A 25,819-nucleotide genomic window follows, 5' to 3' on the forward strand; every position below is an offset into this window, starting at 1 on the left:
AATATCGCATCCAGGGCTATCATGTATCCTGGCTTCAAAAATTAAATGATTCAAGTCACTTCAAGTGAAATTTCCCAATACATACAGCCCTTGTAAACGGACATCTCCCATAAGCGGACAAATTTCATTAACACCACGTTTTCATTAATATTTTCATACAAAATAAATTCCTATAAGCGGACATGAATGCCTTCCAATGACCGGACACAGCTACTATTTAGTTAATATTTCGCCCAAATTACCTCCGATAAACGGACAAGATTTCATAAAATTTTAAAAGGGAAATATATAGAATTTGTAGTTCCCGTTCTTTTTAGTTCTGAGTTGCAACTTCTGACTCCAAGAATACATTTTAAACACGTTTTTACCTCACCTCATATATGCACACCTCCCATAGCCGGACAAAAACACCGCGGCGGTGGGTGCCAGGGTATGAGGAATTCCACTGTATTTACAAATGCCTATACATATAAATTTATATAGGTATTTCCTACTAGGGAACTCCTACTGTTGGAAAAGAAGTACAGGAATTTCAATTAGTACTTATTTTGATTGATAAGTTCTAAGTATTAATTAAGCAAACAACTTTAATTGTTGTTCAAATAAATTTAACTGAATATTTTAAGAAAGCTTAGTGGCATAATTATGAATAGACTATAAGTAGCTTTTTATAGATATTCCGTTACTTACGACGTTTGCGTAAAACGAAATTACAGATTTATAGCACTTATACGATAAACATTAAACGATATCCCTTAATTACGGTAATACCTAACGAAAATGGTCGAAATATTAACGGAACTAAGCTATTCACGTTTCGTAAAAGCATTTTTAGGTTGGTGGGAGAAGTTTCGGCCAAAAGCTTACTAACTCATATCGCCTCGCAATTAAGTTGGTATGGAAGTAAATATTTAAAGAAAAAAGTAAAATCTAAATTAATTTAACACCGAGAACTTAACCGTCATGCCAACAAAATAGGAAGACGAGAATAATATATACTTTTTAACTTTTTAAGCCCATTTTTGCGCTAACCTCCAGCTATAATGAAAATTGACAAAATCGAACAAATATGTATCTATGTATGTAGACACGCCTTGAACTCACTTAATTGTTTGAGGGGTTTTTTGACCTCATTCCATTCATTAGATGTTCAACGGATCGAATATTTTAGATTCTGGTACTTGTCATAGAGGACTAAACCTGTCGAAGGAATCAGCTTCCCAAATCTTCGAATAATAAATGTTAAGTCAATCCGTAAATACTCCTAGATTCCAGAAATACTTTACTTTTTCGAAGTTATGAACTTACCAAGAGTAAATGAACAAGACACAAGATTTTGTCGTCTCCGAAGTGTCACTGAAAGCTTTTGCGAATCAAATACTTGCGTAATTGATATACAAAAAATCACCAAATCAAAATTTCCAATTTAGTACTTTAAAAAAAAAAAAAATTTATATTTTTCCTATGAAACTGAAGAACAACCCATGGAGCCGTTGAATTTTTAAAATTATTATGTTTCGATTTATTTTTGCTTTTCTTATGGTCATTTGGAGCGACGAATAAAAGTGCTGCAAATGTTTTCATACATATTATGTATGTATGTATATATCGCCAAACATTTCTTTACAAAAAACTAAGGTTAAAAAATAAAATACATTTTTTTCACCATTTAAAAATAAATTCGATGTATTTATTGTATAAAGTTAATTGTTCATTGTTTATTCATAAGGTATTCGAGACGTTTTGTAAGGTTAGAAACGCAGTTAAAGCTCATTGGAGTCGATGATGTCGTTGGTTTCCAAAATTTGCTTCCTAAGGTCTTCAAACGAAGGTGTGGCCTATTACATAAGTAAAAATAAATGAAATAGACAAAAATATTATACATAAAGTGAGAGCACTTTTAAAAGTATAGGAAAAATTATATTTTACATGTTTGGAATGATTATTTTGTGAGTTACTACAGCTTGTTATAGAATCGTTAAAATATTTAGAACAAACAGATATGTTTATATGTATATTGCAGACAGATCTTTTTTGTAATGTTGAATGTTTGTTTGTGTTTTTGAATAGTGTGTATGTCCAATAAAGCGTTCAATAGTTGAAAAAATCATTACTAAATTTGGGAAAAACAAAAGTCTTATCAAAAAAACCAATAAAATATGAATCTTGAAGTTATTTGAGGCTAGTTGCTACTGACCTGCCAGTAATTAGCTTCCCAAGTGGGGAACATGCGAGTAAAGGCGCGAGGTTCGTGGTTCTGTTCAATGCGTATGACAGTGGTAGTATCGATTGTGCGTTCTGTGGGCTCATCCTTAATATATTTCTGTAATAAAAATATACATATTTAAGTAAAGTAAAATATAAACTACTTTTAATTTAGAATAGCAACCTTCGCCAAATCTAGAATTCTGCCGTTTTCCTCGGCTGTGGCGCCTGTGCTGACCCACATATAGACTTCATCACCGGCGTCTAATAGCATTATGTCATTTGTGTCGAGATCCTTCATACATAAAACAAAAGAAACAATAATTTTGTAAGTAAAAAGTAATTAAGAGATCATCTGTAAACACCTACAGCTTGTTCGAAGTGCGCAATTTCCTCCACCTGCAAGCGTTCACTATTCAAACGGCAGTGGAATAGCCTTGGTTCAAGTAGAGGCTTAGTCGCCTCAGTCATGCTGCGATCGTAGATGCCCTCACCGTGCAAAAGCTCCCAAAAGTTATCGGGTTCAGCACCCTCCTCAACCACTTCGACAACAGCATCAGACCAGTACTTTGAGAAACGCTCGATGGCCATATCCTTCTCGAACTTGCTAGCGGCCTGCATTTTTGCAACAATTTAATTAAAAAGTAAATTACAAATAATAAAAAAACTGTAATATTTACCAAGCCAACCCATATATAGACTTTTTGCGGGTTCATTGTAGTCAAAGCAAAGACATCGTTTGAGGCTAGTGACGACGAGTCCGCAACCACTTCGCTAGCATGCACATCGCTGGCATCAGTGCCGCGTATGCGATATAGTTGTGGATGGATTGGTACAGCGGTGTAAGATGTAACCAATTTTCCCTTGAATATTTTGAGAAAATGACGTGGTTCATTGTTCTGCGTGGTACGCACCAATATTGCATCGAGCTCAAGCGCCAAAGCCAAGCCATCCTCGAACGCACGTTCCTTTACAACCTCTGTAGCTTTAACACCCTCCCACACGTAGATAATCGTGCCTGATTCGCCATTCTTGTTATTGTACTTGTAAACAATTACATAAGCGGCGAATCCCAACAACGGCATTTTTGGTGTCAGTGAAATAGCATTTCGTAATGTGTCTCCACGTCCGCGGTTACTAACATATTGTACCGCTTCTACGATATCATTTTCACCGTTATCGGGCATAAAGCCAATAGCACTACCTCCGCTCTTTTTGAGTTCTTCCACTTCGGTAAGTTCGCTTAATTCCGAGTCGTCTGAGTCATAACCCATTGCAGAGCGCACCAAACGTGTGTGTGACATACCTACATCGCGCCAAGTAGCGAAATATTGTTTAAATGGCGCAGATTCAGCACCTTCGACCACGCGATGTACCTGTGTCCAAGCGGGGTATTTTTTGGTGCTTAAAAATTCCTGTGCCTTGCTCAAGGCATCCGTTTTTTCCTTTGGTGTCGAGCGACGGCCCACCCAAACGTAAATGCCAGAACCAGTATCCAAAATAAAACAGTCGTTGGTGTCTAGCATTTCTTGACGCAAAGGCTTTGTGGCAATGGGATCGATTTTCAACCCACCACGTGCATCTGATACTTTATATAAAGACACTGAGTTCGCATCGGCCGTCTCAAAAGCAACATCCTCTTGCTCAGCAGCCTCGTCCGGCACTTGGTTTGGCGCGCCTGAGCCCAAAACTTCAAAAAAGTGCTGCTTGTCCAAATCCGAGCTGAACTCATCTAATTATATATATATATGTACATGTATATTTAATATTAAAATATTAAATTTTACGGTTGAATAATAATGCTTACCTGTTATCTCCACCCTGGCACGTCCGTTGTGATCTTGATCGCGGATTTGATTTGCCGCGCTGATCGCTTTCAACTTTTCCACGCGCTTCGCTTGTGGTCCGACATAAACGAGAATCTCATTGCCGGCGTCTAAAATGAAGCAATCTCCTTTGTTCATCGACGACACGGACAGATTTACTTGACGGACACGCACGTTACGTTTGCCCTTCACCTGGAAGAGACGCTTCTCGCCGGCTGCATTAGTCTCCACATGCTTGAAGCCGGTTCCAACGCCACCTTGCTCATAACGCACGCCTGAAGACGACATAAGAGAATACATACATATATGTAGTAATGAAAATATATATGGTACATAATGCTACTGATGACTTTGCAAGTTTTTTGCGTTCCACCCCTTATGCTCGCTTTGGAGTTAGTGCGGACCCATACACGGACGAATACATCGTATATTTGTATCAATTATACTAATACATACAAAAGTTTTGCAGTAAATCAACAGGCAACAGTGGGGACCAACATATGCATTCCATCCCTTACATTTTTTGCATGTGAGCATAGTTGTCTGTACTCACCGTTTCTGAAGTAACTGAGAAATAGCTGTGATTCGTGATCCTGGACTTCACGGTGCTGCACCGGTGCGCCATTAAGCTGGTCATCCAGCTGCACAGCATAAATAGCAGCAGCACCAGCCTCGTCCGTCGATGTTTCCGAACCCAACCAAAAGTGAATATCCCAGGAGAGTTTTTTGTCTTTGCGTTCGATTGTCTGGCAAATGAAGAGAAATTTCCAAAGTAAAATAAATAAGTAGAAGCAAACAACTAAAGAAAGAAATATTGTAAAGATGAGAGAAATGTATGAAAAGTTAAAGCTGCAAAGCATAGCTTTACCCACCCAATGGACGATAGTTGCCTGAGATATTTAAGGACTTGAAAAACTCTCTTAATTGTGGTTTATATGGATGATATTCTGATTAATAGTGTTTTTAACTTACATTTAGTACAATAAATGAGTCGCCGGTATAAAATTTGCCATAGTTATTTTTTGGGTAAGCCACAGGTTCAAAGTTCTGAAAGAAAAAATATGTAATATTTTAGTAGACTCTTTTGGCTTAACTCTAGATATTAGGTTAGAAAAGTGAACTGTAAGTATTAGAACTCTCGGCGATATACTAAATATTTTTTTTTTTTGAAGATTACCACGAATTCTGCTAAAAAAAGTTAAGGTATTGCAACATATAATTATTATTTCTATACAGCTAAGCTGTTTCGACATTAATCTCCTATAAGACAGGGACTCAACTGATCTCTTCTAAAAGATGACGGTTTCAAGTACATCTTGGATAATCTCGGCCCTGTGGTTCATACTACCTGAAATAAGTCCTTTACTTTAAAGAGTGGCTTCTAATTTATCGGTATGGATTCAGATTTAAATCCGGCCCAAGCATATATCAGCTTTTCAGTGATGAAAATCGCATCGTCTTTTTACTGCTTCTGTTTGGAGTGCATTTATCTTTCTTACAACTTCGGCTCAGTAATTAATAGCTCAGCATAGGCAAATAATTTAACCGGTTATGAGGACTTGCAATCCAAGTAAAATTAATTTATTAAAGAAGGTTATGTCGATTGTTATTTTATATTTGAAACCTATATAAATAATCGCTAAAGTCACCGGTCAACATATAGTTGTAACGGGGTTTTCAATAAGAGCGCTACAAAAACGGTTTGGGATTTCAATGAAATTCTTTATTCCTGTGAAAGTACATTCAATACTATTAAGTATGAATTTCGATTTCTTTTGCATCAATGGTCGCTGGGTTGTTGGCATAGACCATAGACATGACGTAGCCCCATAGGAAATAGTCTAACGGTGGCAAATCACACGATCGAAATAACCAATTGACTGGGCCAATTCGTGAGATAACACGTTCACCAAACTTGGTTTGCAATAAATTGATTGTGACATTCGCTGTGTGGCTTGTGGCGCCGTCCTGTTGGAATCAGATATTGTCCTAGTCCGTATCATCCAAATCGAGCTAAAAATATTCAGTTATCATTGAGCGATAGCGATTCCCATTCACAGTAACGTGCCGGTCTTGATCATCACGGAAGAAATACGGCCTAATATACCTAAACCATAATTCTTTCAGGATGCAATGGTGACTCATGGATTATATGTGGATTGCTGCCTGAGCAATAACGCATTTGACGAAGCCATTCAGACAGAAATGAACCTCATTGCTGAAGATGATTTTTCGATGAAAATCCGGATCATTTTCATGTTACTGCTCAGTCCAATTCGGCTTCAGTTCTTGCGTCAATTTGATCTTGTAAGGATGTAGGCCAAGATTTTTTCGCAAAATGTTTAACAACGACGTCACATACTAATTTGGGTCTTTCTCAATTGATGCTACGGGCATTTCTTTATCTTACTGGCACGGGAACATTTTGAATTGTGCCTGTGGATTCAAATTGTCCACTAGTCGCTCAATTGTTGATCTGACAGGACGATTATGACGACCATAAATTGGACGTAGCTCTCTTAAGGTTGAGGCCATTGACTCCGGCAGGAAATTTCAATAACTTCGACTCGTTGTTGGATCGCATATCTTTTCATAATGAAATGGCAAACCATGCTTAAGAAAAGTGTCAAAAGAGCGGGAATAAATATGGCGTCGTTTGCTGTCCCTATCGGTAACGACCCTTTAACGACGAATATTTTTACTTCGACAGTCCATAAGCGAATTTCCTTTAACGTATTTGTATAATTTTTTATACACATATATTTATAGATATTTATATGTATGTACATATATAGCACACAAGAAATGTCCAATAAATCGCATGAAATATTTTGATCACTCAAGCGAAATGTTTTGATTGAATAACTTAATGAAGAGGTTTTACAGTAAAAACCGCTTTCCGGTCATGAACTTATTTCAACAGTAGGTACTTTCTTTGAAGAAATCTTGTTGCATTTTTGATTGATCTTTTGCGGTTGTAATTCGCTTATCAGCAAAAACCAACAGACATTGCCGATGATTCAAGAGCGTGTTGCGTGTTGTTCATATTTTGCATAAACAAATCACTTTTAAAATTTTCCAACAAGCCGCGAAACACGCAACAAAACACAAAATACCGTGAAATAAGTAAATCCGTACCGTTAACTGCAATATGTATCAACACTTACACACACACATATGCAAACATTCATAGCATAATTTTTGGGCTGAAAACCCTTTAAGCCCCTCATGATAACTCACCTCAATGCGCCAAATCTCCAAACCAGGCGCTCGACCGGCATTGGCGAACGCACGATGCATGACGCTGCGACTGGGCGCGAATTTGTCACTTTGGGCAGGGGGCTGTATCACGGACGACTGCGTGCGGAAGGCTGGAGCGCCGGGCAGCAGAATGAACACAGCCAAAATGCTGAAAAATATTACTTATTATTGCGACAAATTGTGGCACGTATAAAAAAGTAGTTAAAATTAATTACAACTCATGAACAAAAATTTAAATAAATTTAAACTTTTTTTAAAATATGTTAAAAATTAGTTTCTTAAGTCACTTTGTTTTTGCCGTTGACTTTTCTTCTTTCAATAATGTTGGAGAACTGAGAAAAGCGAACTAGTCGACTGAATTACCTGCAGATTACTGCCATCTTCGCTGCCATTTTCACAGCTCCTACCAAACGTAGCCTCAGTTACCGTTAAACCAAAGCTTGAGCTTGATTTGTTTTGAAATGAACGATGTTATGTTGTTGTAATTATATAAATGCTCTCTTTTCGGCACGCTCCACAATGCGATCACGCGATGCTTAATTAATTATCTCGGATATACCTGTAATGAGATGTAGATAATAAATTAATAAGTAAGGAAGCGCTAAGCTCGGTAATAACCGAACATTTGTAACTCTTAAAACTTTAAAGGATTAAAGCCAGGGAAGTATCTTCATGATAAAGCTTGTTAGTTATTGGGGTCTAAGGCGAGTTTTCAATCGATTTTATTCATTCTAAGCGTAAACATGCATCACGTATTGGCCGATATATGCGGTAAAGTCACCTGGAAACTCGAAAATAGTTGTATTAGGTATATGGGATCTAAGGGATGTATTCAAACCATTTTTTATACAGAGATATTCTACCATCAGGAAAGGATTCTCTCTGAATTTCAATTATATGTCTTACACATTGACCGAAATTTTCGGTATAAAGTCAACTATAAGCACTATGCCCACATAGTATTAAGCCATAGTTCGATTCAGGCAATTTTTAGTCAAAATGTGGCACACCTAAACATTCAAAGTTTTATCCTGATACTAATTTATTCTTGATTTGTATAGTGGAAAGTAATAGTTTCATATGGAATTTAAAATTATGTTATATGGAAAATAGACGTGGCTTTAATCCGATTTCGCCCATAACATCTCGCGGGTAAAATTTAATGTCTCTAGCGTATTTAGTTAATGATTTTAACAAGTTTTTAACTGTACCGTTATATGGGGAGTGAGCGGGGTTATCCTCCGATTTCAACCGCTTTCACACTGTCGGTAGGAGTTCTTATAATATTAGGACTGAGCGAATTTGGTTGTAGCATAAGTGCTCCAAAGTAGTGTTTTTTATCCGGCATATACTTTCAGGGATATGAGCGCATTTGAAGGAATTTTTTAACAGTAATTGACTTCAAAAACTTTATGTGGAACATTTTTGGGATTATTGTCTGGGGGGTGATAAATTCCAAGTCAGGGTGATGGTACTAGGTCAATATAGTAAAACCCTCAAAGGGATTGGCGTTCGTATGTGTCAGTTTTTTTATGACCTTTTAAATTTTTTCCTTATCTTCATGTTTTTTCGCTTAGTTGTAACATTTTGGCAAAAACGTAGTTTAATATAACTCGATATGTCTCAACACATAAAAAAAAGGGGAAATTTCAGTACTGATTTTGTTCAAACATACGAGATGTACTTCAACCAAAATGTTATAGTGAACGAAAATTGGGTACCAAATATACTAGTGTGTAAAAGCTGCTACAACCGTCTAATGGATTGGAAAAATAGAAGACGTGAAAGTATGCCATTCGGTATCCCAATGATTTGGACTAATCCTGGCGAAGGTCACAATCCATTGAATTGCTATGCATGTGCGAATAAAGGAGCCGCGAAAAAAAATTTAAAAGGTCATAAAAAAACTGACACATACGAACTCCAAACCCTTTGAGGGTTTTACTATACTGACCTAGTACCATCACCCTGACTTGGAATTTCTTACCGCCCAGATTAGCTGTTGTACTGTGTTATGTACTTATCTATTGTAATAATTCGTTTGGTTTTTGGATTTAGGGTAATTTCAAGCAGAAAAATCGTCATGAATACCAGACATATGTTTTCAGAGGTCCTCCTGGAGACCGATTACCGGATCAAGGGATTCCAAAATTTTTCAAAATAAATTAAAGCTTATAAAAGTACATTAAATTCTGTAAATTATTTTTATTGGATTATTAAAAAAAAATGTTCTTAAGAAAAATCACAAAAAAAACTAACTGAAAGTGCTTATTACAGAATCGTTTGATAACGACGAGGGGTCTAAACAGAGAAGGTGTCTCAAATGATATTTTTCTTTTTTCTTCACACATAAAAGAAATCATTTAATGAAGTGCCATATTTTTCAATATCCTTCCTTATGCCTGCTTTTCATTTGTTTTATGATGCAACTTTTTTAATTTTTTTTTCTTTCTATGTGTCATTTGAAAAAAAAGAAACATTTGTTATTGTTTGCTTAAACAATATGTTTTTTGTTTGATTATATTGCAATTTGTGCTTTGAACTTATGAAAAAGTGTGTAAAGTTTATTTTTCGTTGACTGACATCACTTATCGCAAAGATAAAAGTTATTTCGAGTATTTTCTTAAAAAACATTGGCATTCTTGCACACATATTTTGTTGAGAAAAATATCTCGTAGATATATGTAGATAGCTATTCCGAACTGACACTGAGAGGTTTTGAAATACGTGCAAATTTCGTCTAACTGATTTGATATTTTTATCTTTGCTTCAAACTAATTTTTCTATTTTGCTGCCTATTCATCCCTCCGTCTTCGTATTTAAAAAAGCCTTGCGCTAAACAAAAAACTAAGCAATAAGCACGTAAATTATTTAGCAGTTAAGAAATTAAAACAAGGCTTGGTAATACCTTGTAACCACTGAGCCGTGAGCTCGTCGATCATCTTTAAGAAGCAAAATGTCATACAAACATACATACATACATATGTATGTATATGTATATATAAAATAGATATATCATTGGAACAATCAGAAACCGAAAGAAAGCGAACTTGTCAAAATTTGTAGCCGCATAACGAGCGTCATAAACAAAGCTTAATGATTTGAATGCTCATGTTTTTATTTGTACGACATATTACAGAGACGGCTATTCATGAAACCGATGTTAACGAATACCGCAAAGCACTTACTACGAACTTGGCACTGACACTGTCCTCCAATGTACATACGCGCTCATACACATATTAGGTCATGCCAGTAGTTGACTAATCGTATGTACAGCACTGTTGTTTTACAAATTCTTGCCGGCAATTGAAAATAGTAAAATATACGCTAAAGTATAGTATATACATATATATGTACTTATCAATGCATATGCATGTAAATGTATGTAATTATCCCAATGTACATAAGTGTCTACAAACATACATAATTTTAATATATAATATGCATACTTGTTTATAATTAATAAATTCAAAACGTATTGTATACATAAAATCAATTTTTAATAATAATTTTAAATAATGAGCGAACGTACTTACATTTCAAAAAATAGAGCAATATACATATTTTTTTATATGTATGTAAGTACGTAGATTTAATTTAAATCAAAATAAAAAATAATAACTATTTAAATTCCAGGATCACGACCCTAAGATTATTTTCGAGTTAGTCCGCGATAAGTCTAGTTCTAGAAAAGTATTGGATTGGATTTGGCACGTCAATAATCTAAAAAACAAGATTGATTACTAAACAGTCTTAATGAAATATTATACATAAATAATTAAATATTGAAAGGAAATGGGTTGAGTAACATACTATATAGTACAAAATATTAACTTTTATCATTATTGCGAATTCAAAGCATAGATATGTATGTATAAATGCTTAATAGTCTAATTTACCATAAGCATGGCTCTAAAGCGCAAAAATACGTTTTCTGAAGCACACTAAGAGTATAAATTCGGTATGTAACATTAAAAAGCTACGAGTATTGTCCAAAGTACAAACACATATAAATATGCAAATACTTTCACCGCAAACAGAAAGAAATGCATAATATAACTATGTATGTCTCTGTTCAATAGCAAAAATTTTGAGAGTTTTGATGTGCCTACATATTTATACATATGAGTGATTTGTATGTACATACATACATACATGCATGCTATAAAATTTATTTATTTATTTACATTTATATTTAACAGCATAGTATAATGCAACCGAATTCATATACAAATGTTACAGCAATACTTCTCTACATCGAAGTAAATTTATTTCACTTTCATTAGCTATTAATCAGAATAAAATTGCATTTACTATTATTACAAAGAATTCTATATGGATATTGTCTTTGTCATTATTCTTCAAGCTTCGAAGTCAAGTAAAAAAATTACGTACGCAAGTAAAGCCAATTACTGTCACTCAAGCAGGAAACCGCATAAGATTTACCGGTTAGCAGTTTCTGTTACTGAATGACTTATTCTAAATACATATATTTAAAAACAATTGATAGTTGTCTCAATTAAATCTCCACTGTATTATTTTACTATTACATTTATTTTCCACCATATTTCACCTTCATTGCGTTCTTGATGTCCCGACATTTCATACTACATAAGTATGTACAAACAATCAATTAAAATTTTAAATAAGCACAAATCGAACAAAAGTCTTTCTAAGTGTTCGGCATAATTACTTCCAAAGAAAGTTTTTCAATTTGCGCCAGAATGAGTGTAAATTGCTCACACCCTCAATCCTTTGCTGTTATAGGCACGTATGTACATACATATATACCTACATACATACATACATATGTATGGACTTGGCTACTATTTTTTATTTATTATAAGTTCTATTAGCTTTTATTGAGCTGACAAGTGGTGGTCTGTACAATCAACACAAAAAAACTTTGCTAAATGCGCAAAACCAATATTTTTTTTCAAAGACGGGTTCAATTACTCTTCACTATTGTATACAGTACATACAAAGATACGCAAATCAACAGTTACTATGTAGCATTGCAGATAGATTCTAACGTATTCGTATTCGCTTATTTTATTAGCCTAGATCATTTGTTTATATAGATGAATTATGTATTATGTACGCATATGTATACATACATGCATATACACGATTAGATAGGCACCAACAAATTTCTTCCGGGCATAATTAGCGTACATAAATAATCATCAATAATATATGCTAAAACTTGTTTGAATCACAACACACCACTCAAATATATACCTTTTTCCCACATACGGTTCCCACAAAGCACTCGCGATATTTCGTCTATTATAAAGTCGTTTTGTATTTCTCTGGTATTAAAAAAATTGACTTTTACCTCCGGCGGATAACGAGGTACTGAACTGTTTATAAACTCTGTAGCTGTTTATATTCAATTTTGAAATTCGCTTGTTTTAAACCGATGCTCTCTCTCGCGCTCAATCGTTCAATGCGCGCTTTAAATTAAATTGATTCATATGGATTTAACTTCAAACAAATGAAATCTCTTTATGCGGAGAACTTTTAGCGCTAGTAGATCACTCGTGCCTTAAGCAACACATACTGGTGATAACAAAAAATCAGCATCCGAGAGCAAAATACGCTTATCAATTGAGCAGCGATGATTTATAATTTCTAAGAACCGCTGAATATATGCATACTACATTTAAAGCCGAATGCTCCTACTGATTGATATGCACTTTCATATATTCAATTAAATATTGTTATATTTATGAACATATTACCCTGCCGCTAGACCGTAAACCACTCATGATCTGTTGACAAGCAAAGACATTTTCTAAGAATTGTTTTTAATTCACACGGCTTTCTTATCAATTAATTCAATTGGACACCGGAATGTCCCATACGTATATTTGTATAGTAGAGGAATTTCCGGCAATATAGTTCATTAGACATGTGCTAACAAATATATTTATAAGTACACCAGTGTATGTACACTATATTTATATAATAAATTTAATAGTCAAAACTGTATATAAAAGTTAACATTTATAAAAGCATTTATCAGTTCGAAACTGAGCCACTGCGTGGAACTTAATAATCCGCAGCAGTATTTGATAAATAATCCCTGCGTCCAATATTTGAAGCTTGTTTGCTTTGCACAGCTTCCAGTTTTGGACACTCAGTGATACGATGACCCAAACCACCACAATAACTGCAACCATGTGAATCACCGAGATCCAAGTAGTTTTCTGCCTCTGGGCACAGCTCATTGAGAAATTCGGGTACTTTTTGCTTAGCTTCGATTAATAGATGTTTCAAATCCAACAACACAGATTGTTCGGCAGTTTTATTGATGAATGTGGTGGCAAGTCCTTTCGTATTCGAACGTCCAGTACGACCAATGCGATGCACATAGTTTTCTACGTCGTCAGGCATATCATAGTTGATGACATGTTGCACATTCGGGAAATCCAAACCTTTTGAGGCAACATCGGTAGCAACCAGCACGTCCTTTTTACCCTCACGATAAGCTTCGACTGCACGTGAACGTTCTTCTTGATCCTTACCACCATGAATTGCTACAGCTTCAACGCCTAAAAATGCCGATTGTTATTGTATAGTTTACCGTTATAAAAATAGCACAAAATCATTGAAAATTACCCTTGAGTAGCAGATATTCATGTATGCAATCGACATCCTGTTTCTTCTCAGCGAATATAAGCACTGGTGGTGCAGTTTTCTGCAGACAATCCAGAAGGTGTACCACTTTCGCCTCTTGCTTAACATACTCCACTTCCTGTGTCACATTCATCGAAGCCGCACCGGCACGTCCCACATTGATAGTTACCGGTTTTACCAAAGCTGAGCGGGCGAAATTTTGTATTTTCTTTGGCATAGTAGCGGAGAAGAGTAGTGTTTGACGTTGTCCACGGAAGAAAGAAAATATAGTACGTACGTCTTCTTCGAAACCCATGTCTATCATACGATCAGCTTCATCCATACATAAATAACGGCATATATCTAAAGTGGCCATTTTCTTTTCCAACATGTCCATTAGACGACCTGGTGTCGCAACCATGATGTGCACTCCTCTCTGTATAACTTCCATTGCGCTTGAAACTGGTAACCCGCCAATGGCCAAACAAGCACGTATTTCAGGCATACCACATTGTTGCAAGTGTTTACTGTAATGCTGCAATATTATTACAAAATATAACTTAGTAAACAATTCGTTATATGCAATCGTTTGGACTTACCATAATAATATCGTATGTTTGTTTTGCCAATTCGCGAGATGGACAAATTATAAGCCCATAAGGACCCTCGTTTCTTTCGAAAGGCAGTCGATATTCTTGCTCTAATGCAAACATTATAATAGGCAACACAAAAACTAATGTCTTTCCCGAGCCAGTAAATGCGATACCAATTAAATCGCGACCAGAAAGTACGGCCGGTATACCTTGAACTTGAATTGGCGTCGGCTTTTTAATGCCCTTTGCGGACAACCCGTTTAGTATGCCTTTAGGAAATTTCATTTCACGAAAGCTGCGTATGGGTGGTGCTACATCATCGCCTTCAACAAGTATTCTTAAACGTTTGCGTATTGCATTGCGTCGCTCTTCTGTCATAACCGCCAGATAACGTGGTGGACGCCAACTAGTTTTGATAGGGTCTTCATACTGAATACCTTTGGCCAATTCAGCAACACCCATTAAAGCTTTTTGTTGTGTCACACTTTCCAAAATCTTCTCCTCTTCCTTAAGCTGTTTCTCCACAGCGCTTATCTTCTTTGCCTCAGCGATCTTTTTTAATTCCGTATGTTGATCAAGTAAACTAATATTGTACTTACGCCCCCATAACTCGGCTTCATTAGCACCTTGGGACTCTTCGTCACCTTCATTTTCACTGGAGGATTTCGGTTGTGTTGATGCTTCCGAGGCGAGCTGTACAATTCTACCAAGTTTCATTAACTGCTGTTTTTTACGCTCTTTAACAGGAACATAAGGTACATAAGCATCGTCTTCGTCATTATCTGAATTGTTTTCATTTTCCCCGCGACGATATCGTTTAGTTTGTGGAACTTCTGTCATTTCTCCAACTTGTTTACAAAATTTTAACATAAATGTTATCGGAGCAGATGTTTGTAGATCTTATATTTTGCGAAATTCGCGTCTTCACTTTGACATCTATGAACGGTGATGCCAGATATAATTTATATGGTTACAGAATCCCGCAATAAGATACAAGTTTACTAGGACCGTTTCTCCTGAACCGATTTAAAACAAATAGCTATTTTCGATGTATATTAATAAAAATTAACATTTAACGGATGCGGAAACTGAAACGGATCTACATATATAATAAAAGTGCATCAAGTAAAAACATGTCAATGAAAACACACCCTAAAAAAGTTTTGTGAACATATTGAAGAATAGTTGCTCAGATATTTTATAGGGAAATGCCATCCTGGGTTGGATCGGCACTCTTGTATACACCTATTTTCACCATTTGACAATTCTATTAGAATCTGCAACCCCAAAACTAGCCACTATCGTGGTGAAGCCATAACCTACATAATGTTGTGATATATGTTGCCACTTAAAAACAATTATTCTTACGAAATTTAAAACAATAATTTCGCTAAATATGGCAGCATCCAAAAATGTGTAGTTTGGCATTTCATTTCATACAGTACTTCATTAATTTTTCATTTGCTTTATGCATCGTGTTGATAAAATTTTTTCCACGGTATAAATACTTCGTTTTTCCCGTAAATATACATTAATTGCTTTTATCACCGTGATTACACGTCGAAAAATAAACATCCAAAATGGCTATGTCAAAAACAACAAATACCTACAACAGGCAAAATTGGGAAGATGCCGAATTTCCAATCCTGTGTCAGACATGCCTTGGCGACAATCCTTATGTGCGTATGATCAAAGAACGTTTTGGTAAGGAGTGCAAGATTTGCACGCGACCCTTTACTATATTTCGATGGTGCCCTGGAGCGCGTATGCGTTTTAAGAAGACAGAAATTTGTCAAACATGTGCTCGTCTGAAAAATGTATGCCAGACATGTCTGCTGGACTTGGAGTACGGACTGCCGATACAAGTTCGTGATGCTGCACTTAAAGTAGCCGATACCATTCCGCAGAGTGATGTAAACAAGGAATACTATATACAGAATATAGATCGCGATTTAGCCGATGGTGATGGTACTGAGGCGGCGGGTGCAGTTGGTCGTTCATTGGCCGCAAACGAGATGTTGGCAAAACTTGCACGCACAGCTCCTTATTATAAACGTAATAGACCACATATTTGTTCATTCTGGGTCAAAGGTGAGTGCAAACGTGGCGAAGAGTGCCCATATCGTCATGACAAACCCAATGAACCCGATGATCCACTTTGTGAGCAGAACATAAAAGATCGTTACTATGGGCGCAACGATCCGGTTGCTGAAAAAATTATGAAACGGGCAGCTACTTTGCCCACACTGGAACCGCCAGAAGATCGAAATATTACAACTTTATATGTGGGTAATTTGCCCGAAGAAATAACAGAACCCGAATTACGTGACCACTTCTATCAGTATGGCGAGATTCGATCTATTGCTTTAGTTCCACGGCAGCAATGTGCGTTCGTTCAGTATACGAAGCGTGGAGCAGCCGAACTAGCAGCTGAACGTACATTTAACAAATTAGTGCTGCACGGACGTAAATCAACGATCAAGTGGGCACATTCCCAAGCAAAACAAACTGGATTAGCAAAAACAGATAGACGTTTTGATGTGCCCGCCGTACCGCCAACTCCTGTGGCAAATCCGAATGATTTCTTCAATCTTCAGCAAGAACAGGTCACCGTGTTACCTCCTGGTATGAAGCTACATCAAATACCACCAAGTCTTATACCTGCGTCGTCGTATCAAATGTATTCACAGGCTTACGCAGCCCCATACTCAAATATTCCAATCCCATCTACCTCCGGCGCGGCTCTGGACGCTATTCCTCCACCACCAACTGGTGGTGCACCAGGACAAGTACACTATCCTAGTCAGGATCCCAGTCGTTTGGGTGCAGTGAAAAAGTAACGGTAATATCTTTAATACAATTTGCTTTGTATACACACATAATATTCGTTTAAAACATTTTTAATAAAAAGAGATTAATTTCAATAATTCGTAATTTTTATTATAAAACTTTGCTTTAGATGTATATGTATACTTAGTTGGGAGGGTGCAGGGCAACGAACTACAACTTCCTGAATCTTTACATATCCAAATCTAATTTTTCAGTGTGTTCTGGATAGAAACGAGCTTTTGCCTCTGGAACTTGTACAAAATACTTATCCATATAGCTGGGGTTCTTTTTTAATAAAATTTCATTTAGAATTTGCTCGTTGGTAATAGTCTTCTTAGATATAACCAGACGACGTTCTGCATCTTTTCCATGGCTAGTTGACTTTAAATTGAATTTTCCAGCAATTCTAAAGTTGGAAAAGATAAAAATAGGTTTTGAAGAAAAAGTTATAAGAACATCTTACTCGTGGAGCATTGCCCGTTCTTCCTTTGTAAAAGATGGCTCAAATTGCAGTTCACGTATGTCTTCGGATTCAAGATAATTCTGTAATATCTGTCTAAAATATTTGCGATCTAGTTTACAAGACTCGTTCCCGAGACCTGCGCGATTATTTTTTAGCAAGTATCCCACTGGCTCTTCACGGCCTTGTGTTTTGGAGCCTAAGCCGCCACCGGTCCAACCCATTAGCTTCATCATTTTATAGCCTTTATTAGACGCATCTAATTTTTTATCTTCTGCATTATCAGCCTGCTGTTTTACAACTCCACAAACGATCTCATTATTGGATTTATTTATTTTTATTGTATCACGCAGTGGATTTGGCTAAGAAGTGCATTTTCAATCATAATTACGGTATAATATTACGCAAAATGTTACCTTTATTGAATAACATTTCTTTTGCAGCACATCTAAGGCATTGTTGAAAACTTGCGCCTTTGCTGCTTTCAGGTTTTCCTCGCATGCATCGCTTACCAACTTTCCATTTAAGAACATATTAATTTTTCTAAAGAACGGTATTTCTTAGATTATATAATATTTCAAACAAATCAATTTACAACGTACTTTCTATCATTTGGGCATTCGACTTCCTCTTCTTCATATTCAATATTACATCGCTGGGCAGACATACGCAAGCAATTGCGCCCACCGATTAAAAATAATACAAGTTTACCGAACGGTAGGCCTTCAAAGAGATTATTACTTTTATGCATTCCAGATAATTTGCTGTTATCAGAATTATTTCGATTAAGATTTTGTTGCTTTCCTGAATGTCCACCCGACCTAGCTGCAATTGTTCATGGGTATGGGTATACGAAGAAAATATTTTATTGGACTATATTCTAGGCAGCAAGTACTCACATAAATTCTTAAGACTAAAACGTTATTTTGAGTTTGTAGTTTTTTATCGTCTACCTTTGACGCGTGCCTCAGCTGCTTCTGAAGCTGCTACAAAAGTACGCTTAAGCCGCGTCTCTCGACTTTTCCTATAATCTTTTACAACTTCTTTCGACAACTCGGCCACCAGTTGCATGGTCTCGGATGGATATCGGCAACCCATAAACTCCATATTCGTAAACACTGCAGCAAGGCACACGAGGCGATCTTCCGGGAATTTATCTTTATGCAGCTCCATAAAGTGGCGTCTCATTTGCCAATGCTCGTCACTTTCATGATCAGCGCGGTAATAGTCAATATCCCAGTCCGTGGGGAATTCTTCATTGTTTTTAATCTTCTTTGATGAACTCGCCATAAAATATCAGTTAAAATTTACAGTTTTTATGTTTTGGTCAGAGCAATGAAAATGCGGCTAGACAAAATTCGGTATAAAGAAAACATGAAAAAGCCACATGAAGCATTTTGGCTGTGTTCACTTGACATTCCGTACTCGGTAAGTCATTATTATTCAACTAAAGGCCCATTCACATACATCTTTGCTCGACTATGACAGTTCATATTAAAGAAACAATATAAAGATATTATAACATTAGCTGCTTTTGTTGGGGCTCGTTTCGTTTCGCTTCGATATAAATGTACTTGTGCAAAGGCATACATCGAACTTTTCTTCGTAAGCAGATGTCAGACGTTAAACGAAACAAAAGTTTTTTGTGAATCAGCCATAAAGGTTCTCATGTAACACGCGATTGTATTGTTAACCTTATAAATTGTAAAATATTAATCAAACTCAATACTGATGTAAGGTAGGGGTAAAATTTATTATTCTCAAGTTAATATTCTAAAATTTTCCAGTTCATTGCTAAGAAATATGAACTCAAGCAATTATTTGCAACACAGCAACCCTGCGGCAAACGGGTTGTGAACCCAAAAGAAAATATGTCAACATTTTTGACAGATCAATATTACGGCAAAAACCAAAAAATCAAAAAGTTAGAAGTGTTTTTGTTTATCAATGTGGTTACAAAATAAATGATATTTTAAATAAACTTTTATAATTTGAAACGCTATTCCTATAAAACACATACTTTATTTATAAATGTATTGTTTTGTGATATGAGGTATTAAAATATACTCTTTATTTGGTGTTCCCGACTTCTCTACAAACAAAAGCTTTAACATGGATACTGCTGTTCTTGTAAATATTGAAAACTTCATTCAACCCCAAAAACCATTAGTAGCTCATCAGGTAATGATATAATATTAATAAAATATCTATTGTTGAAAAATTTTATTAGCTATAATATCTTTAAAGATGTATGTGACCGAGATTCCGGACATGATAGTCATAGAAACAAGGTTTATAACACGTCAAATGGCAGAAGCAGAGGAAATATTATTGCCACAAACATTGATACTCTCTTCCGAAAATATTAATATACAGGAAAAACCTCAAAATGGCGTTTTTCATATTTTTCATAAAACCAAAGATGCAGGCGTTATGGTAGAAGTCGATATTGCTCATAAATCTATTCAGACTGATAGCCGTAACCCACTACGAAATCGTGAACAGCAGACCATTAAGTTTTTTAACCAACAAGATATAGGCATTCAATGTGATATTGAAAATGACATAAACAGTGAAATAATGCCAATGGATAGTAATCCACTGGAGGAATGTGAAACCGATGAATATCATTTATTTTTAGATTTTGTGGAAAAAAATACCTATCTCTACAGGAATAACAAAAAAGAATGCATAGTGTGTGGTGAAATTTGTTCTAATTCAAAACAAACACTATCACATATGGCGACACATTGGGGTCCGCCGGCGCTTTGCGAACTTTGCGGCCAAAATTTTGAACATGCAAATCTTTTAATAATCCATAAATGTACCAACAAAGCAACAAAGATAAAAATGAAGCGACTTTTTAAACAATGCCCGTTATACTCATGTGGAGTAATTGTTAAATCAAAAATTGATTTATATGATCATATTAAAGAACACTTTGGTTTGCTTACCTACCGGTGTTTAGGCTGTAAACAGAAGTTTAGAAAAAGGAAGGAGCTGCTACATCACTCAACAGTACAAAAAACGTGCTTGCCAAAGTTCTGGCGATTACCTTTGTTCCAAAAAAAATTAAGTCAAACAAAAAATGGTAAACTTCGCCGAAAACATATTTTAAGCATTAGAAACAAGCAACATTTACGACTGTATTTTCGAAAAAAATTGCGCTGTCATATTTGTTTACTTAAATGTTTAAATGTTTCTATATTTGCAAAACACCGTAAAAGATGTGTAAAAAAATTTAGTGAAAGGTTAGAAAAGTTGAAGTAATAGATAATTGGTGACTAAAAGATCTAGCGGATGGAAATAAACTAGTTATTAACTATAATATGCTAGGCTATGACATTTAATTCCAAATAATTTATTGATAATAATAGGTATTTATTAAATAAAATCAGAATTACGCTTTATGTGTAACTTAAACGTTTTTTGTTTTACTTTTATTCGTTTCTCAATCTATACATCCCAACAAATTAATAAATATTTTACAACTAGGCTACGCCATGCGCTTTGCTTATACCTTCAAACAACTGCCGTTTCTCGGCATTGATTTCCTTAATTGTTTGTGTTGCTAATTCCAACTGAACTTTCTTAAGAGCATGTTTACTAATGTAATCTTCTATGAAGGGTAAGCACAAGTCATCCAGTTCAAAATCAACTTGTGTTTTGCCAATAGCCGATTGTATATCCTCTTTAACGTCACTCGATGTACGTTTTAGTGCCTTTTCAAGCTCCTTCAATGCCAAATCTTCTTTAGGCTTAATTTCATCAATTTGTTTCAAAATATTTTTATAATTCGGTTCCATATCGTGTAACTTATATAACAGTGCAATGAGTTCGGCTGCATTTTGCAGATAATCCCTTCTCACCATATCGTAAAGCAAATCGTCAATGCAACGATGCCAAGCAAAGAAGAATGTCATTGGACCAAAATGTCTCGTAGAACGTAATACATCAAATTGCTTGGTTTCGTTGATGTGTTGATATACGCGGCTGCTAATGGTGTGGAATTCGGGTTCGAAAGGGTCAAATTGCACAACCATACGATTCAAAATGAATAAATATTTTTGTTCATCCAAACAACGTTGTAAATGCTCATCTTCAAACATACGTGGAATACGAATACTACGTCCAGTAAGTGGAAAATATAATTGATGCATTCGTTTAGTTATCTCCATTGGTGCGTGCTCTAGCGTGCCGTCGGTTTGACGAACAACAACTTTTCGTTCTGTCTGCCGTAATCCGTATGTTATATCTGTAATAACATATTTTGTGTCTGAGAAGCCGCTTAACGCACTATCTTTGGATATGATTCGCCGTTCATCCTTCTTCATTTGTACGACAGGGGGCATTTGCAAACGTTTTTTCGCACGTTCAATACTCTTACGAAACTCATCTTCAAGCATGTCCATCGTCATGAGTTTGTAGTCCACCGAGTTGTCTGGCACTGTTGTCTTCTGAAAAATTTTTTCGAGCTGTAGTTGTGTCATGGACTGCAGCAGCTTTTGTGTTTCAGGATCGGTGAATTGTGGTTGTGGATCTCGATCATAAAGTAAAGTTGCAGAGGCTGTGCCCGTATTGCCACTTGAAAAGGCTGCTCGTTGCAAAGCATGAAAGCTCGTTCGCAGGTTAGCATAGTTATATATTTGACGCAGGAACATTATTGTATATATTTTATGTTAGAATTTAATTCACTTTTTAATGAAAGTATGAAGCCACAAATTTCACTAAATTAATAGAAACAAACAGCTGTTAACTCATTGCATGCGACTGATTACAGCGAAAAATTAAAAGTTATATCGAGCTACAAAATCTATCGAATAGACAACTCGAAATCAATCGATATTAACAATGGTATGTTATGTTCTTATGTTAACTTTTTAACATATTTTTTAATGTTATTAACAAATAAAAAGCAAAGTTACAGATTATGTAAATTACTGAACACAAATATATAAAATTAAATGTAATTGTAAATTTTTTTCGTATTGCATATTGGAAAAGGTAGTATATATTAACTATGAATAAAACATAGTGAACATAAATAAACTACAAACGTATGATGTCATATTTGCAAAATTTATGTTTTAAATTATTAATTCTATTTGGTTTTAAGATTAATTTTTCGTAAAAATATGAAGCCCTGAATTTCGAGTTGGTCACATTTTACTATGCAGTGTGTGCTCACCCTAAATTTGTTCCATATTTTTACCGATAATTCCATAAAACCATCTTGCACACATCTCCAATTGTTTTTAAATGGTAAACTAAATTGTTGGTGCCTTCCAACAAAGTTGCAAAAAATACTGTATAAAATGGATTCCGGGACTGAGGAAAAAGCACCAGAACTGCCAAATGATCTCCCTGAGCAAAGAATACAACGAAAACGTCGCCATACGGATAACGTTGAACAACAGAACGGTGACACTGTATCTAATACGAATTATGGAGCCGTGGCGGAGTATATACCTGCTGCAAAGGTGCGCGGTGTTGTTGAATCCAACCAAGTTGGTATCACAGACTTTCCGGACGAGCTTCTTTACGAAATATTTAAAAATCTAGACTCCTGGTCGTATTACGTACTTATGCAGTAAGTATGCCGGTTTCTTATTTATGACATACATATGAATGTACATACATCTGTTTCTATATCATTTCAGCTGCTGCAATCGTTTCTATACTTTATTGATGGACCGACGGTTTTGGCACCATATAGATCTCAGTCAAAAACTATTACCATTAGGTATACTTGAATTTGTAATGGAACGTACACATCAAGGGACTACAAGCATAAAATTGAGAGGTCCATCTAGAAAATATACAAGTGCGGAAATATTGAAGTTTAACAAAGCGTTGGCGGACACTTTCGCTTTGCGAAGTACACAATTAAGTATTTTGGAATTACGTGGTGTTACAGTAGATCTTAGGAATGTAAGTAATTATACCATGCACAGACTATATTAAGTACTCTACGAAGTTTGTAACCCCCAGAAGGATACATCAGATACCACACAAAACATATAAACATATAAAAGATCAGCTTGACGAACTGAGTTGATGTAGAGTGTCTTTCTGTCCGTCTGTCTGTATATATCCTGTATCCTTCAGCTTTTGATGTACCATTCTGAAATTTTGTACACTTTTCTGCCCGAGGAGCTGCTAATTTCTTTGATCCGCTTATATCGGACCACTTTAGTATACATATATCTGCCTTACAAACTGAATATACAAAAAAGTTCTTTTGTGTTATTGTTCAAGGTAACGGTAGAATCTCCGAATAAATTATTCAGTTCAGACCACCCTAGCATATAGCTGCCATGGATTTTCATTTGTAAAGGCTATTATAGTTTTTTTTTCTTATTCGTTTCTTTGTAGGTACGAATTGTGAATTTTCCGAAAACTTTAAAGCGGTTAGTTTTTAAAGATTGTAATGTCTGTAAGCCACCAGAAGAACAAACGGTTTTTTCTGGTATTCATACACATCTAGTGAATTTGGAGGTATGTACATAAACTTTATTACGATCAATTCAGGTCTATATTCATTCTCACCTTAAAGGAACTTGGTATTGAATTCTGCAGTTGGTTTGAACCTTATTACATCATGATGATATCCAAAATACCTTCACTGCGTTGGCTTAGTCTCAAAGGTTGTCCGCGATTGGGTGATTTTATACCGTATGGTAGCATGGCTGCTCGTTTTGGTTTTAAAAAACTAGAGGTAAGTATATATACTTATATGCATATTTGAGCATTCTTATTATCAACTAAATATTGCCTGAAATTTTCAGTACTTGGATTTGCGCTTTACACCTATAACCGATTCAGATGTTCAATGTTTTAATGTGGTGCTAACATTAAAAGAATTACTACTTGAGTGTCCCTTAAATATGCGTGCCAATGATACAAAAACTAGCTTATCGACCAAAAATAAAAGTAAAGATTCTGATAGTAAAGATTGTCAACCGTCTACATCGAAGGCATCAGTCTCACGCGAAGACAGTAATTCACCTATTAATTCCATATCTGTAGAGGCAAATTCAAATACGCCCGGACAAGAGGGCCGTGACGATACAACTCCGGATCAACCAGAACAGCCGACTTGTGCTAGCCCACAACCCTCCACATCATCCTCTTCGTCTTCTACATCATCCTCATCGCCTTCATCTGCAATGAATTCACCCTTCGCATCACCTTCGCGCTTAGCGCTAGACAATCCAACAGACAACAACAACGCCCCAGAACCGGCCGGCAATGTACCATCCCGCAGCCGATTTTTGCCGCGTCCAGATCAAGTTATATTCTTAGATTTTGTAAACCGCCGTCCCAGTATACGGCATGTGCGTCCACCACCAATATCGGATAATCAAATCGATCAAATGATACAACATCCATTATTTTGGAATATAATCAATCCATTGGGCGGACGTGAAACTAGTAGGTCGAGCTCTGGGTCAGGGCAAGTACCGCACTTCAGTCATCACCCATGCTGTCGCCAATATCCCATTTCAGACCGTGGAATTTGTTGCTTTGGAAGACCGCAAAATCCAGTGGAGCCTGGTGTAATTTGGATTCGTATCGGCAATCGTCCGAGCGAAAATAGCTTTGTAAGACTTAGTGTAAGAAATTATAAAAAAGTCACCGACATCTCACTGCATCATCTCGTACAATGCTCACCTGAGCTCATATATCTGGATCTGAGTGGCACCAGCGTAACGCGTGAGGGTGTAAAACGCTTCAAAGCTGGAAAACCTGAATGCCAAATCATAGCCGATCATCTTATTGAGTCTAACGACCCGGATATACCGACACTAGATTAATTCTAAAGTACGTTTATACACATGGTGCTGTAATATTTATGCTAAACTAATATGCACACACAATACTACATACATACATATATAAGTATATGTATATTTCTCTTAACATAGTTAATAAGGATGAATATGATACTTGTTGACATAAATTTTATTCAGAAATATTATTTTGAAAGTATATATACATACATACATATAAAATGCATA

The 25,819-nt window shown here is 35.9% G+C and overlaps 7 protein-coding genes across 8 annotated transcripts; 3 read left to right on the forward strand and 4 right to left on the reverse strand.

The window, feature by feature from the left end:
- Window positions 1–1,656: 1,656 nt before the first annotated feature.
- LOC120768776 (gelsolin-like) lies at window positions 1,657–12,656 on the reverse strand. 2 transcript variants are annotated; one of them, XM_040095539.1, is made up of 11 exons: window positions 12,537–12,655; window positions 7,656–7,851; window positions 7,272–7,440; window positions 5,004–5,078; window positions 4,585–4,777; window positions 4,013–4,306; window positions 2,886–3,937; window positions 2,575–2,820; window positions 2,390–2,500; window positions 2,198–2,323; window positions 1,657–1,838 (listed from the first exon to the last, which is right to left on the reverse strand). In XM_040095539.1, exons 2-11 carry the CDS (start codon window positions 7,682–7,684, stop codon window positions 1,764–1,766), a joined length of 2,370 nt encoding a protein of 789 aa, XP_039951473.1. In that variant the 5' UTR covers window positions 7,685–7,851; window positions 12,537–12,655; the 3' UTR covers window positions 1,657–1,763. The 2 variants fall into 2 exon arrangements, with proteins under 2 accessions (XP_039951473.1, XP_039951477.1); XM_040095543.1 differs by lacking the exon at window positions 1,657–1,838 and adding an exon at window positions 1,881–2,113 and having other exon boundaries at window positions 12,537–12,656.
- A 443-nt stretch (window positions 12,657–13,099) lies between these two features.
- Window positions 13,100–15,422, reverse strand: LOC120768792 (ATP-dependent RNA helicase abstrakt). The gene is made up of 3 exons (XM_040095551.1): window positions 14,516–15,422; window positions 13,920–14,451; window positions 13,100–13,852 (listed from the first exon to the last, which is right to left on the reverse strand). The coding sequence occupies exons 1-3, from the start codon at window positions 15,377–15,379 to the stop codon at window positions 13,350–13,352; spliced, it is 1,899 nt and encodes a 632-aa protein (XP_039951485.1). The 5' UTR covers window positions 15,380–15,422; the 3' UTR covers window positions 13,100–13,349.
- A 547-nt stretch (window positions 15,423–15,969) lies between these two features.
- On the forward strand, window positions 15,970–17,380 carry LOC120769919 (pre-mRNA-splicing factor RBM22). Its single transcript, XM_040097037.1, has one exon. It carries the CDS (start codon window positions 16,090–16,092, stop codon window positions 17,347–17,349), a length of 1,260 nt encoding a protein of 419 aa, XP_039952971.1. The 5' UTR covers window positions 15,970–16,089; the 3' UTR covers window positions 17,350–17,380.
- Window positions 17,381–17,423: 43 nt separating this feature from the next.
- Window positions 17,424–19,164, reverse strand: LOC120769903 (NF-kappa-B-repressing factor). The gene is made up of 5 exons (XM_040097036.1): window positions 18,752–19,164; window positions 18,401–18,623; window positions 18,215–18,341; window positions 17,802–18,160; window positions 17,424–17,744 (listed from the first exon to the last, which is right to left on the reverse strand). Exons 1-5 carry the CDS (start codon window positions 19,086–19,088, stop codon window positions 17,528–17,530), a joined length of 1,263 nt encoding a protein of 420 aa, XP_039952970.1. The 5' UTR covers window positions 19,089–19,164; the 3' UTR covers window positions 17,424–17,527.
- Window positions 19,165–19,727: 563 nt separating this feature from the next.
- LOC120769951 (zinc finger protein 354A) lies at window positions 19,728–21,221 on the forward strand. Its single transcript, XM_040097039.1, has 2 exons — window positions 19,728–19,979; window positions 20,046–21,221. The coding sequence occupies exons 1-2, from the start codon at window positions 19,911–19,913 to the stop codon at window positions 21,066–21,068; spliced, it is 1,092 nt and encodes a 363-aa protein (XP_039952973.1). The 5' UTR covers window positions 19,728–19,910; the 3' UTR covers window positions 21,069–21,221.
- On the reverse strand, window positions 21,217–22,579 carry LOC120769935 (28S ribosomal protein S22, mitochondrial). Its single transcript, XM_040097038.1, has one exon. The coding sequence runs from the start codon at window positions 22,457–22,459 to the stop codon at window positions 21,290–21,292; it is 1,170 nt and encodes a 389-aa protein (XP_039952972.1). The 5' UTR covers window positions 22,460–22,579; the 3' UTR covers window positions 21,217–21,289.
- A 463-nt stretch (window positions 22,580–23,042) lies between these two features.
- On the forward strand, window positions 23,043–25,699 carry LOC120782450. Its single transcript, XM_040114738.1, has 5 exons — window positions 23,043–23,388; window positions 23,459–23,729; window positions 24,174–24,296; window positions 24,355–24,516; window positions 24,587–25,699. Exons 1-5 carry the CDS (start codon window positions 23,114–23,116, stop codon window positions 25,613–25,615), a joined length of 1,860 nt encoding a protein of 619 aa, XP_039970672.1. The 5' UTR covers window positions 23,043–23,113; the 3' UTR covers window positions 25,616–25,699.
- The last annotated feature ends 120 nt before the right edge of the window (window positions 25,700–25,819 follow it).

The sequence above is a fragment of the Bactrocera tryoni genome, chromosome 1 (genome assembly GCF_016617805.1).
Source record: "Bactrocera tryoni isolate S06 chromosome 1, CSIRO_BtryS06_freeze2, whole genome shotgun sequence".
Taxonomy (NCBI): domain Eukaryota; kingdom Metazoa; phylum Arthropoda; class Insecta; order Diptera; family Tephritidae; genus Bactrocera; species Bactrocera tryoni.

Bases quoted from the DNA above. Each gene is read 5' to 3' on its own strand.
- LOC120782450 (XM_040114738.1), top strand. From the start codon at position 23,114: ATGGATTCCGGGACTGAGGAAAAAGCACCAGAACTGCCAAATGATCTC. The intron at 24,297-24,354 runs GTATGTACATAA...CTCACCTTAAAG, and splicing joins CACATCTAGTGAATTTGGAG to GAACTTGGTATTGAATTCTG. The intron at 24,517-24,586 runs GTAAGTATATAT...TGAAATTTTCAG, and splicing joins TTGGTTTTAAAAAACTAGAG to TACTTGGATTTGCGCTTTAC.
- LOC120768792 (XM_040095551.1), bottom strand. From the start codon at position 15,379: ATGTTAAAATTTTGTAAACAAGTTGGAGAAATGACAGAAGTTCCACAA. The intron at 14,452-14,515 runs GTAAGTCCAAAC...ATAATATTGCAG, and splicing joins AAACATACGATATTATTATG to CATTACAGTAAACACTTGCA. The intron at 13,853-13,919 runs GTAATTTTCAAT...CGGCATTTTTAG, and splicing joins TGAATATCTGCTACTCAAGG to GCGTTGAAGCTGTAGCAATT.
- LOC120769935 (XM_040097038.1), bottom strand. From the start codon at position 22,459: ATGTTCCTGCGTCAAATATATAACTATGCTAACCTGCGAACGAGCTTT.
- LOC120768776 (XM_040095539.1), bottom strand. From the start codon at position 7,684: ATGGCAGCGAAGATGGCAGTAATCTGCAG. The intron at 5,079-7,271 runs GTGAGTTATCAT...TTTTTCTTTCAG, and splicing joins TGGAGATTTGGCGCATTGAG to AACTTTGAACCTGTGGCTTA. The intron at 2,324-2,389 runs GTTGCTATTCTA...TTTTTATTACAG, and splicing joins GAATTCTAGATTTGGCGAAG to AAATATATTAAGGATGAGCC.
- LOC120769919 (XM_040097037.1), top strand. From the start codon at position 16,090: ATGGCTATGTCAAAAACAACAAATACCTACAACAGGCAAAATTGGGAA.
- LOC120769903 (XM_040097036.1), bottom strand. From the start codon at position 19,088: ATGGCGAGTTCATCAAAGAAGATTAAAAACAATGAAGAATTCCCCACG. The intron at 18,624-18,751 runs GTAGACGATAAA...GAACAATTGCAG, and splicing joins AGCTGAGGCACGCGTCAAAG to CTAGGTCGGGTGGACATTCA. The intron at 18,161-18,214 runs GTAACATTTTGC...TGCACTTCTTAG, and splicing joins AGAAATGTTATTCAATAAAG to CCAAATCCACTGCGTGATAC.
- LOC120769951 (XM_040097039.1), top strand. From the start codon at position 19,911: ATGGATACTGCTGTTCTTGTAAATATTGAAAACTTCATTCAACCCCAA. The intron at 19,980-20,045 runs GTAATGATATAA...ATATCTTTAAAG, and splicing joins AACCATTAGTAGCTCATCAG to ATGTATGTGACCGAGATTCC.